Genomic DNA, 13,757 nt, shown 5'->3' on the forward strand with positions numbered 1-13,757 from the left:
ACACCCCAAATGCAGAATGTAAATGCAGTGCTTTTTCCTGCACCAGATCACATTGTAGTGCATGAACTATTTTGGTGCAATTTTAGCACATTCAAAATGTATGGGCTCCAATCGCACCACACTGAATCGCATGTAAACTGTATTACAATCTGATTGTACAGCCTAAGATATGTGCCATTTAGGCCCCTTTCACACTGGGGCGGGAGCAGTGTCAGCGGTAAAACAGTGATATTTTTAGGGCCGCTTTACCGTTATCACCTGCAAAATGATCACTAGTGTGCCATGGCCCTAAAGGAGACTGTATGATTAGATTGGAATGTCTTCAACATTACTTGCTCTGGTTGTAAACAGGCTCAGTAACACTAAAGAAGCCTTTTCTTAAAGTGGTAGGTAATAAACTCTCTATGTGTGTTTTTTTTTTGGCTTATGCATTGATGCACACCAGCATTTTCAGCAGTTGTTGGATTTGACTGCACTGTGTTTATTACCTTTTTCAAAATTTTTTGACTCTTGTAATGAACAGCAGCATCAAGTATTCCACTATGTTAGTTTATGCAGCACGGGTGATTTACTGTTTCATACTGAGGTAAAGAGCTCCCGTGTGTCAAATATGCCAAGTGTCGCAGATTAGATAGAATAATGCAGAATCTGTCATTCTTAGAAATACAACTTACCGTTTACATCAGGGATATGCAATTAGTGGAGCTCCAGCTGTTGCAGAACTTCAAGTCCTATGAGACATAGCAAGACTGACAGCCACAAGCATGACACCCAGAGGCAGAGCATGATGGGACTTGTAGTTTATAACAGCTGGAGGTCTGCTAATTGCATATCCCTGGTTTACATCAATGCCACTTGAGCTGTAAAAATAATTATTGATAGGGAGTTCCCTGGGGAGGGGGGATCCCTCCAATGGCACGTTGCCAACGATGACAGAGCTTGCATCTTCACCCAGTCTTCTTTATGGGTTCGGGCACTTCAGCCTTTTGAATGGCTGACCGCAATGGCATCAAGTTGCAATTGCAGCACATCGCTCTGAACAAACGGCACACTCAAGTGTGGCGTCCCCTCAGAGCCCAGTGTGCCGCAGATGTCACCAGCTGCTACAAATGTGAATATCTACTAAACGGTATGCATTTAGGAGACATTTACTGTATCTACAGGTAAGCTTTATTATATGCTTACCTTTAGGTACAGATGAAAAAGCGGATTTTACTACCGCTTCAGCAACTGTTACCTTAGACTTAAAAAAAAAAAAAAAACACTCGGACAAAAATTAATCCCATTGCAGAAGTCAGTTTATTGGTTGCTGTACATGCCCGGTCATGACTTCGCTCTGGGCTCCACATCCGTTTTGTGTAAAAGATCAGTGTCATTCTCTTTATAACTTAAACATGATTTACATCCAAGCTCCTACAGAGAGGTCAGGAGGCAGCAGGACTGAAGCGTCCCTCCCCTCTCCAACAGCAGCACAAGGCCTAGGAGGACACAAGGCTCAGGCAGGTCCCATGAGAAGACCCTCTTCCTAGACGTGACACCTCCCTACCCCAGAAGCTAGAGCAGAACAGAACAAGATGGTGGATCAAACACACAAGATGGGGAGGATCAATCATCCATGGCATCACACTCAGACAGGCAAGTCACATTCATAACATGGAGTTGTTGAGGAAACTGCATTAATGGCTTTAAAGGTACAAATAAAAATAATGAGAAAATAGCCTGAACAGGACACACACAAAAAGAAAACTCACTCAGACCAAAGTAACGGCTGACCTCGTGATCCAATATCTGATGACAGAACTTTTTATGCACAAAGCAACCAACCAAATGTTCTCTTACTATTCCATACCATACTTCAAACATGGAAGGAAGAATCAGATTGGTTGCTACAGACAAGTCAAATTCTTCCTTCAGACTTTACCCAACCACAAGATCCCACGTAAGAGATAAAGACAATAATGGCTTCCCCTCCACACTAGGTACCTACATTGGATAATCTGGAAATTCCTCCACTGCCTCCCTAACCCCAATGATAAAAATAAAGTCCATAAAAAAAAATAATAATGTGCCTGGCAGGAGTTTTGGGGTAGAAGGGAGAGTTAAGAAACTGGGGAGAGGGAGAAGGCAGTCAGAAAAGCAGAGGAAGAGGCCACATGTCTAGGTGTAGAGGAGAGACCACAAGCCGTGTACGGAAGCTGATGTTAACCGATGGTCAAGCCGAAGCCGCACTGGAATTTGTTCTTCTTGTGGTTGAGGAAGGCTCCCATGGCTAGCGTGAGAGGAAGTGGTGGAAGTTTCTTTTCTAAAGTTGCCCCGACTATCCAATTGCTGTCCAATGAGCCTGCCAGAAAGGAACATACAAAATTAGCTAAGGACAAAGGTGAAAAAAAATATATATAATAATAAAAAAAATAACCATAACAGCTGTTCTGGTTCCAGTAAAACAAAATGATCTATTTGCATCCCATAGAGAGAGAAATGAACGGGTTGCATTTGCCCTTCCTAATTTTCCTTTCTGCAAACTCTAGATTCCTTCAGAAGGTAAGAAAAAGCTAGAACACTAAAAAGGAGCTAGCGCCACCTGCTGGCTACAAAGAATACAAAACATCTGGCACTGGAAAACTTTTTAGCAATCTATGTGGATTTTTACAGCAGAAGCAGCCTACAAGAGAGCAACAATTCTGCTCTGAATTTAGGAACTATACAATAGTGTTGTCAGCACTTAACAAAAAAAAAAAATGCATAAAAAGGTGGACTACACTGGCTGAATTAACAGGTGCGTTTGTGAGACTTTTCAGGGGAAAAAGAAAAACTATGCATATGTGCTTACATTCCCGTGTAGCACTGGATATTTTCTTTTTTTTTTTAAATAAAAGGCCATTGCTTTACTTTAGGCTTCATGTTCACGGGACGTACATAAACGATTTAACTTGACAGATAGTAGCCGACATTTAAAAATGTCTGTTGTGCCGCGTTTGCGCTTAGAAGTGTTTTTTTGCATTGCAAATAGTCAAAAACACCTGTAAACAAAAACGTGGCTAAACGCGTTTACAAGCTGTTACGGCCATTTGGCGTTTCAAATGCCTCTGAACATCTGCCCTGAAGGCATTTTTTTGCTTTCCAAAAAATGCTGCTAAACTCAACTGCCTAGAAACGACTAGAAAACGACCCTGTGTACATGTACTGATAAGAGAACAGAGGAGAGTTCAGGGGCAGCTGAAAACAAAAAAAGCCCAACTGCTCCTAAATATCAGTTTACCAGCAGCAGTGTACATAACGCCTTAGATTCGCTGATTATTTATGTACCAGGGTTTTATTTTATTTATTTCAAATAGTGAAAGCGCCTACAATGGAAACATTAAAGATTAAAACAATCTTTAAATAAAAAAAACAAAAAAAAAAAAAAAAAAAAAAAAGGATCACAAAGCTGTCGAGCAATGTACACCAACTGAAGCAAACTTTTTTTTTTTTTCTCCCTTTAAAAACATGGCTCATAAAATTTAGGCCACTAGAGGGCAATATAAAAGCTGTTCATACCTTTAAACAGTAGGTTGGCTTTGGGGAGGTCCAGCTGGTAACCAAAGGAGACACTTGTGTCCTGCATCCTGCCGCTAGCTTCAAACTCCACTCCTACTTGAAGCTGATGAAAAAATAAATAAAAAAATAAACATTTAGGGGAACACTGCCCAGTAATGGGGGTGAGTAAATTATTTATACTTTTTTTTTTTTTTTTAAATGTCAGGGGTGTACTCACTTTTGTCCGATTCTGTACTTCAAAAAGTTCTTTAACCACTTGGGATCCGCGCTATTGCCGAATGACGGCATTAGCGCGGACCTAGATTGCCGGGACTACGTCTATTGACGTCGTCCCGGTTACGAGCGGCCTGCGCGCCCCCTGAGGGGCGCGCGCGGCGCGCTCTGTGATCGGCGAGTCCGTGAGACTCGCCTGATCACCGATCCGTGTAAGGGGTCGATCCCGACCCCTTATCACGTGATCAGCTGTCAGCCAATGACAGCTGATCATGTGATAGAACGGAGCCGGTAATCGGCTAGTATTCCTCCTCGCGCTGACAGCGCAAGGAGAAAAAAAAAAAGCCGATCGCCGGCGGCCGTGTTCGGGACATCAGTCCCGATCACGGCCAGCAATTCAAGCGGACACCTGCCCCCTGCCAGTGCCCACCTGCCACCCGCAGTGCCATCCTGAAATAAAGTAAGTGCCCCCCTGTCAGTGCCACCCAGCAGTGCCCATAGTGCCCACAGTGCCACCCAGCAGTGCCCACAGTGCCACCCAGCAGTGCCCACAGTGCCACCCACAGTGCCACCCACAGTGCCACCCAAAATCTGCCTCAAAGGTGCTGCACCCCAGTGCCGCCCATCAGTGCCCAGCAGTGCCGCCCATCAGTGCCCAGCAGTGCCACCTATCAGAGCCACCTATCAGTGCCCATCAGTCCCATCTATCTGTGGTACCTATCAGTGCCCATCCGTGCCACCCATCCGTGCCACTTATCCGTGCCATCTTATCTGTGCCCATCTTTGCCCATCAGTGCCGCCTTATCTGTGCCCATCGGTGCCGCCTTATCTGTGCCTATTAGTGCCGCCTTAACTATGCCTATCAGTGCCCACCAGTGCAGCCCATCAGTGCCCACCAGTGCAGCCCATCAGTGCCCACCAATGCAGCCCATCAGTGCCCACCAATGCAGCCCATCAGTGCCCACCAATGCAGCCCATCAGTGCCCACCAATGCAGCCCATCAGTGCCCACCAATGCAGCCCATCAGTGCCCACCAATGCAGCCCATCAGTGCCCACCAGTGCCGCCTAATCAGCGCACTTCAATGAAGGAGAAAAATGACCCGTTTGCAAAATTTTATAACAAACTATTAAAACATGATTTTATTTTATTTATTTTTTGCATCTTTTTTTGTTTGTTTAGCAAAAAATAAAACTCCGAGCTGTAACTAAATACCACCAAAAGAAAGCTCTATTTGTGGGAAAAAAATGATAAAAATTTCATTTGGGTACAGTGTTGTATGCCCGCGCAATTGTCATTCAAAGTGCATCAGCGCTGAAAGCTGAAAATTGGTCTGGGACTGAGGGGGGTTTAAGTGCCCAGTAAGCAAGTGGTTAAAGTGACACTAAACGTTTTTTTTTTTTAAACAAAACTAAAAAAAAACAAAAAAAAAAAACAAACACATCTAAGCAAGTGTGTATTCTTAGATCAAACAGTCCCTTCTAAATGCTCTCCGCTTCCTCTAAATACCTATTTTCCCCTGCCGTTATCAGACTTCTTGGTAGGAGGGTGGTTACCTTTGTTCTCAATGGTCCCGCTGCATACTACAGGAACGCAGCTATCCTCTCCTGCTCGCTTATGATATGAACTAGGGATTATGGGATGTGTAGTGTGCATTACGTAGTGTACATAACCACTAATGTATACTGCTTGTTCCAAACAAACAGAAGGGGGGGGGGGGGGGGGTGAGGTAGCTTACAGGGGGCATACAAGGAGGCAGAAAAACAAATGTAAGCAATAAAAAAAATTACGGGCCATTATGTAGTGAATGTGTATCGGTTATTGTTGAAGAACAAGGATATTGTTTAGTGTCACTTTAAGGGAACAGAGTGATTTTAAAACCACACTTGCATCACAACATCCTCCCGCCACATCCTTCCACACCTGCCAGAGGTTGCCAACTGCACCTATTAATGACCAGAGATTCTGCTCATATACATCTAAAGTACCTGATCATTAGCTTTATGGTAATATGTTGCATGTGCTCCAGCTTGTCCTAGCGTTAGTGTTGCTGTCCAATTTGGAGCTACAAAGAAATTATAAAGCATTAATGAAGCAAAAAGAAAAGAAGTTAAAACAAATTATTTAAACTAGGCATAGTAGCAGTTTACATGTACGAGTATATGGTAGGGATGCCGCAATATCACTTTTTTTTTTTTAGAAACAAGTACCAATTCCTTTTTTTCTTAAGTACTGGTATCAATTATCAATACCCATTTCTGTCATTCAGGGAGATCAAGATGAGGAGGAGCAGTGAGGGGGGTCTCCATCTATCCATGTGCTGTGTAATATTACCATCTGGATGAGACCAAGTGATGAAGAAATACAGCACTCCCAACACTCAGCACTGTTGGCCCCACAACTACAAGAACCATGCCGTCATCCTACGTCCGCTGCCTCCGCCACAAGTCCCATCTTATGTCCCCCGCCTCCTGCAGTCTATACAACATGCAGGAGTAAGTGACATAAAATATAGGTTATTGCGCAAGGGTAAGTCGAGATGAGAGTGGGGTCTGGGTGTAGGAAGAGAAAGACACAAAGGGGTGCGAGAGAGGAAAAAAAGGGTGGGGGAGGGAGAGAGAAGAGAAAAATAGTGGGTAGCACTCTTGCCTAGCAGTAAAAAGGGTCACTGGTTCCAATCCCAACCATGACACTACCTGCCTGGAGTTTGCATTTTCTCCCTCTGCCTGCGTGGGTTTCCTCCCACACTCCAAACACATGCTGGTAGGTTAATTGGCCCTAGCATATGAATGTGAGTTAGGGACCTTAGATTGTAAGCTCCTTGAGGGTAGGGACTGATGTGAACGTACAATGTATATGTTAAGCACTGTGTAGATTAACGTCGCTATACAAGTACCTTAAATAAGAATAATAGAGATTATATATGGCACTACAAATCCCATTCCTCAGCTTACATAGCACAAGGAAATGTCCACTATAGCCCATAAGGCCTTCCCCCCATATATATGGGCAGCACAGAGTTAACAATGGGTTTCTGATTATAGTACAGCTGTATCCTAGTCCACACTTATAGGGCAGCACAGGGTTAAACCAAAGGGCAGAGAGAGAAGGCATGGCCAGTCACACACCTACCTCCAAGGTCCCATCCCAGTCAAATCTTCACCTGGAGGGCTGAGGAAGCATTCCTGCATACCCACACTACCCAGTGATGGTACATGCAGGCTGTTCCTCTCTCCATCCATGGCAGACTCCACAGACACTGATGGCTAGCGGCAGTTGCCCCTGGTTGGGTTTACATTCATCTGTCAGCAGGAACCCCACTGACAAATAAATAAGTCATCAGTTAAGGACGCGGCAGCCCTGCTCCTTAACAACTGATAATTGCAGCATTCTTTTCTGTACAGTTCACTTGTCAGCAGGAGAATTCCACTGACAACTGAACCAGAAGGTATAGTTTTTAAATATTTTGGCGCATTTTCACGAGTACCAATACTTGTGTAAATGCCTAGGATCAGCATGGGTGCGACTCTAGTATATGGCATTATACCAATATTCTCCTTCTAAACATTACATCCTTAAGAAGTCATTGAAGCCAGAACTCTTTTACAAGCTTTCCTACTGCTCACCTTCTCTAATATGTCAACATAAGCAATCAAATGTAAGAAAAAAGAAATGGTGCGCTGTTGTGCAAAAAAATTTAACTCCAATACCATATATGAACCAAATATAAAATTCCATTCAAGTGTGTGTTCGGTGATAACATATACAGTGAAATTAAAGATATGTTGGTATTGCGCTGTCCCTATATTAAATAACCCTCCGAGGGTGATAAGTATAATGCCTAATTACATAAATCAATAGTGTAATATAAAAATATATATCTATAAATGTCTACTGAATAGTATCAAAAAGTGCAAAGTGCTACATTAAATAAAATAAACACACGACAAAGGTGATAGAATCCAAATAAATGAAAATCAAGTGAACAAAAAGGTAAGTAACTAAAAACAGTCTCTTAGAAAATTACTATTTTAATAAAGTGCAGAAAAAATGCAAAAAAAAAATAAAAAAAATAAAAAGTAAACGCACTACAGAGTCAATTGAAAACCTCCACAGAAACACAACTGCTTCAATCGAGTGCAAAGCCAAAAAACAGTGAATTGATCATAAAGTGCCAAGTGCGTCTTATAAATGTGCAAATAAGTAAACACTCTCCAGAGGTGATATAAGTGAACTACCCTAATAATAATAATAAACAAATGATATACAAGAAAATAAGAGAGTATACCTAGACCAAAAAGAGGGTACCCTCTCCTGATCACATAGGAATAAACTTTAGAATAAACAAAAAAATATATAAAAATATATTTTTTTGTTTATTCTAAAGTTTATTCCTATGTGATCAGGAGAGGGTACCCTCTTTTTGGTCTAGGTATACTCTCTTATTTTCTTGTATATCATTTGTTTATTATTAGGGTGGTTCACTTATATCACCTCTGGAGAGTGTTTACTTATTTGCACATTTATAAGACGCACTTGGCACTTTATGATCAATTCACTGTTTTTTGGCTTTGCACTCAATTGAAGCAGTTGTGTTTCTGTGGAGGTTTTCAATTGACTCTGTAGTGCGTTTACTTTTTTTTTATTTTATTTTTTTGCATTTTTTCTGCACTTTATCAAAATAGTAATTTTCTAAAGAGACTGTTTTTAGTTACTTACCTTTGTTCACTTGATTTTCATTTATTTGGATTCTATCACCTTTGTGGTGTGTTTATTTTATTTAATGTAGCACTTTTTGATACTATTCAGTAGACATTTATAGATATATATTTTTATATTACACTATTGATTTATGTAACTAGGCATTATACTTATCATCCTCGGAGGGTTATTTAATATAGGGGCAGCGCAATACCAACATATCTTTAGTTTCATATTAAGTGGATACGGTGTGATCCATTCCGGTAGTAGCAGCAGCCCCTGACATTTGATAGATCACCAGTGGTAGCGCAGGAATAAAACACTATCATATAAACAGTGAAATCATCATCAAACATCCAGTAGATATAAAAGGCCAATAATAAAAAAAAAAAAAAAATCTATATTCCCAAGGATATAAGGTAAAGAGCGTGGTGTCTAGAGCTGCCACGACGAGTCAACGTAATTGATTAAGTCGACTACAAAAATACGTCGAAGGGCGTGCAAAGCGTCCATGCGTCACACAGTGAGAGTTGCAGGTCCACACCCCCACCGCGGTGCTTCTCTCATCCTGCTCCGTGTCTCCCGCTGTCCTCTGTGCTGCCGTCCCCCTCTATTCTCCCCATTCGTGCTGCTGTCCCCCCTCGGTATCTCAGGATGGAGAGCGGAGGTAGGAGCCGGTAAACCCGGCTCCTTTTTCAATATGGACAGAGTCAGTGACCACTGACTCTGTCCATTCACATAACTGAAACATTGTAACCTCCTGTGATTACGATGTCTCAGTTAATGAATGGAGAGAAGCCGCTATCTTCTCTACATTCATTATGAGTGCAGCAGAGGCTGCAGAGAAAGGGACAGAGGTCAGAGGTCTGTTAATAAAATAATCGTATCGTTGATGACTAAAAGCAAAAATAATAGATAGATTAGTCGACAGACAAACTAATCGTTAGTTGTCTATTTATGAATGGACAACACTCGAGCGGCAACTAAGTGTTAGAAAGCCATCACCAGACACCTTTGGGTGCAATGCCTGCTCACCTTACTCTATTACAGGTCACACTGCACCTTTAAGATTTTGTATTATTGGCCTGGTAAAGCTCTGGTTAAATGAGCTCCTCTTGTGAGATGCCTTTTAGATTGGGCAAGCTCCGCTTAGGACTGAATGTTCAGGATATATACAGGAATATGCTCATAGCGTATTATTAGAGCGATTTCTTTGTTGCCGAACAGAGCACAATTTATTGCTTACGTTTTTGGAGTGGTAGGAATTTCACCATTAGTGGTGCAGGAGTTCCGCATGGCACCCGCCAACTGTCCCATTCACACACTTAATATGAAAGGGGGGATCCTTCCGGTGCACTAATGTACATTTATTAATTTATGCATATATGTTGTATATGGAATTATTACCTGTGTATCTTCCTGCTAATGACATCACAGTTCCCTCCTCCCCAGGACGCCGATGATATACAAGTTCTCCTCCTAGTGCCAGATTAGGTGTGATGCTCTGCAGATAGTGTGCAACTACAATACCTAGAGACAAAACATTAATTTGCTTATGGACTGCTGAAACACTTGGAATTGTATAATAAACACAGTGAGTAATATTATTATGGCAGGACATTTTTAATATAATGCACAATTTGACATACCTGAGTCATGTTATCTTGCGATTGAAAATATTTTAAAATAACATTTATTCAATCATATCATGTGCCACTGGCATCCAGTGATCTTCAAATCTAGTATGGTATAAAATCACATTTTTAATTTTCTAATATTTTGTTATTCTCTGTACTGCTACAGTAATCTGAACTCCAGTCAAAAAGATACCAATAAATAATAGCCTATTGAATTGTACTTTTTTAAGCCACTGGATGTTCTCAGTATGATGGCTAACATTATTCAATCCACTTCTTCTGAGCCCAGGTCAATCTGTACACTCTCCCAAGCAGTGAACAGAGAAGCAGCATAGTGAGGAGTTCCTCTATGTGTTATGATCTTATGGGCATGCTACTGACTCCTTGCACTGCTTCTTCATCTCATTCCCCACTCTGCAAGAGGCTGGTGCTCATCCTCTACCCCGACAGCGGTTTTAACCTCTCTACTCCATGAAAAATAAATAAGAACTAGGGTATAAATATATGTTAATCATTACAGAGCTGCATACATCTGGTTCTTTGATATTTGCTTAATGCAGCCATTACAGTAAAACCTTGGTTTGAGAGTGTTTTGCAAGACCAGCAACATTTAATAATTTTTGACTTGTATACAAGAAAAGGGAAGAGAGGCTCCTCTAAGTGTGGCAATATGGTTACATTTAATGAAGGTACAACATTTAGCAACATATTGATACACTTAGAGCTATACTTAGTAGCTCCTGCTGGACTTTGCTTCCAATCCCCTTGTGGAGGCTGCCATTTGTAGATGGACATTTTATGGTTACACAACCAATCACTAGGGATGCACCGAAATTTCGGCCGCCGAAACATATCGGTCGAAAATGCCCCTTTCGGCATTGCCGAAAGTAAAAAATGGCCGATGATTGAGCCGAAAATGGGGCGTGGCCTGGGGGCGGAGCACCACCACCGCCCCTGGTGCCACCCATCATGGGAGGTGCATAGCGCAGGAGAGCCACCTCCGCCGTCTGTTTCAATACAGCGCTGGGAACATCACATCTTTAATTTCAATAGCTGTGTGTTCCCCCGTCGCGCGCCGTCGCATACAGCCCCCCCGCCCCTTGTTCGTGGAACATTGATAGACAGATCACGTGTCCAGATTGGACGGGGGATCTGTCTATCACAGTTCCCCGGACAAGGGGGAGGGGCTATATGCGACAGAGCGCTACGGGGGAACATACAGCTATTGAAATTAAAGCTGTGATGTTCCCAGCGCTGTATTGAACCAGACGGCGGAGGTGGCTCTCCTCTCTTTGCTGCATCACTGGCTGCACAGGGGACAACACACTGGCTGCACGAGGGGCATCACTGACTACACAGGGGGCAACACACTTAACTCTTTTATCATGTCGCCAGTCTCTGACCACCTCCTGTACCATGTTCCCAGTCTCTGACCACCTCATGTATAAAAATATTTTTAAAAACAGTCATTTTCAGTATCGGTGCTGTTTCGGTATCTGTTTTTGGCCTAGTGTATTTTTCATTTTCGGTATCGCTTTCGGCACCAAAAAACCCATTTCGGTGCATCCCTACCAATCACATTGCTATAATCTTTTTATATGGACTATAAACGGAAGGACTTATGAATAAATGGTTGTGGAATAAATCATCATTCAAGTTTACATTATTTCTTATGGGGAAATTCGCTTTGGTATACAAGTGTTTTCGATTACAAGCATGTTTCTGGAACGAATTATGCTTACAAGCCAAGGTTTTACTGTATGCAGGCCTCCGGGGTAAAGTTTCCAAATGGATCATCCTCCGCACTGGGTTTTACGAGCGCTTCAAGCCTCGATTTCAGATTGCTCTACTGCAGGGTAGTCTTCCGGTCACAACCGCAAACTGGCAGCAGTGAAAGCCGGCAGTGCGGAGGACGGTCTATGTGGACAGCTTTCCCCCGGATGCCTGCATACTTAGATGTGCCCGTTTTAATCATCAACCATGTGAGTTGCTAAATGTTGTACCTTCATTAAATGTAACCATATTGCTACACTTAGAGGCGCTTCTCTTCTCTTTTATACTCCGTGTAGATCCTGCTCCTAATCCAGGGTTCCATTTGTGGATGGACATTTTATGGTTACACAACCTATCACATTGCTATAATCTTTTTATGTGGACTATAAACGGAAGCACTTATGATTAAATGGTTGTGAAATGAATCATTTGAGTTAAGATTATTTCTTATGGGGAAATTCGCTTTGATATAAGAGTGCTATGGATTAAAAGCATGTTTCCAGAATGAATTATGCTCGCAATCCAAGGCTTTACTGTAATGGAAAATAAGCGATAAAGATTATAAAAATAAAAAATATATATTAAAACATATTTGGCATTAAAGTGGAAGTTCAGCCAAAACCTACTCTTAGCCACATCCTAAAACGACTAACCATGGAAAAGGAAAAAGCAATATATGTACCTTTTCTGAAACCGTTCCGGTCTCCAGCAGCAGCTGCTGTTTAGAGAGAGAAAGCCAACAGTGGTTGTTAAAATGCCTGGGAAGTGACGTCACCCATAGAGTTACTATGGGGCTTCCGTTGTCGGCTGCTTCTCCTACACACCGAAGCCGCAACTGACAGCTCAGAGTGGGACCAGACCGGCTACAGAATAGTCAAGTATAGCGATCTCTTCTTTACAGGGTTAGATAGATTAGTTTAGAATGTGGCTGACAGTAGGTTTAGCTGAACGCCCACTTTTAAGGGGGAAACAAAAAAAAAACAGACACACAACATAACTGAGCATTAGAAATATAAATATTGAACTTTATTCGTTTTATCAAAGAACAGCTTTAGGAGGATTGAGCAGAACACTTTGCTCTCATTTATTGATATTCTCCTTACCAGATCCCACCAGTATGTCTGGGTTGCCCAATGTGACAGCAGCTGTAAAGTCTTGTCCTCTGTATTCTGTGTCTAACTGCCAATTCACAAACTTGGACTGCTGGGTCTGAGAAAGCAAGATGCAGATTACAGAAAGTATAAGGATCAATGATAAAAATAGGATTTTTGTACACACCGTAAAATCCCTTTCTCTGAAGTTCATTGTCGAACATCTTCATCTTGACCTTAGGGTTATATCACCCCTTTAGGAGAGGACTAGAAAGTGTTAAAAACAGCAACACTTGCACAGTACCACCCAGGGGGCGGTCCTACTGGCTTATAACCCTTCCCTCTGCTTCCAGCAGCTCAGTTCCTCAAAAGCAGTACAAACAGGAGGGGAGGGTGCTGTGTCTGTCAAACTTCAGAGAAAAGGATTTTACAGGAAGTACAAAAATCCTATTTTCTCTCTCGTTTATTGACGGACACGGCATCTTCATCTTGACCTTAGGGACGTCCCCAAGCAGCGTAAAAAAAAAAAAAAAAAAAAAGAGGGTTGGGAACAGCAGAAAAAAAAATAAAAATAACTCCACCCATAACAACCAGAGCTCCTCAACGGAGGAGTTGCAACCTTAAACAGCTGCCTTCAAAACCTTGCAGCCTAAGCAAGCATCCGAAGATGCGCTCACAACAACCTTGTAAAATTTGGTTTAAGTGTGAACGGACGACCAGGTTGCCGCCTTACACACTTGAGAAACAGACGCTTGATGTCGGAAAGCCCAAGCACCAATTGCAGAAAACCAGAAAAAAATTCCCAG

General features: G+C 42.1%; 1 protein-coding gene across 1 annotated transcript in view; it reads right to left on the reverse strand.

The window, feature by feature from the left end:
* Positions 1-1,280: 1,280 nt before the first annotated feature.
* TOMM40 (translocase of outer mitochondrial membrane 40) overlaps positions 1,281-13,757 on the reverse strand; it is a 39,155-nt gene continuing 26,678 nt past the window's right edge. The window contains exons 6-10 of the mRNA XM_077457224.1: positions 12,964-13,069; positions 9,858-9,980; positions 5,738-5,814; positions 3,538-3,640; positions 1,281-2,341 (exon numbers count right to left, since the gene is read on the reverse strand). Coding sequence (XP_077313350.1) covers positions 2,202-2,341; positions 3,538-3,640; positions 5,738-5,814; positions 9,858-9,980; positions 12,964-13,069 — 549 coding nt within the window. The 3' untranslated portion in view covers positions 1,281-2,201. The remainder of the gene's footprint in view (positions 2,342-3,537; positions 3,641-5,737; positions 5,815-9,857; positions 9,981-12,963; positions 13,070-13,757) is intronic.

This window comes from Lithobates pipiens, unplaced genomic scaffold, assembly GCF_037356315.1.
Source record: "Lithobates pipiens isolate NorthernLeopardFrog02 unplaced genomic scaffold, aLitPip1_a1.2 Scaffold_27, whole genome shotgun sequence".
Classification (NCBI taxonomy): domain Eukaryota; kingdom Metazoa; phylum Chordata; class Amphibia; order Anura; family Ranidae; genus Lithobates; species Lithobates pipiens.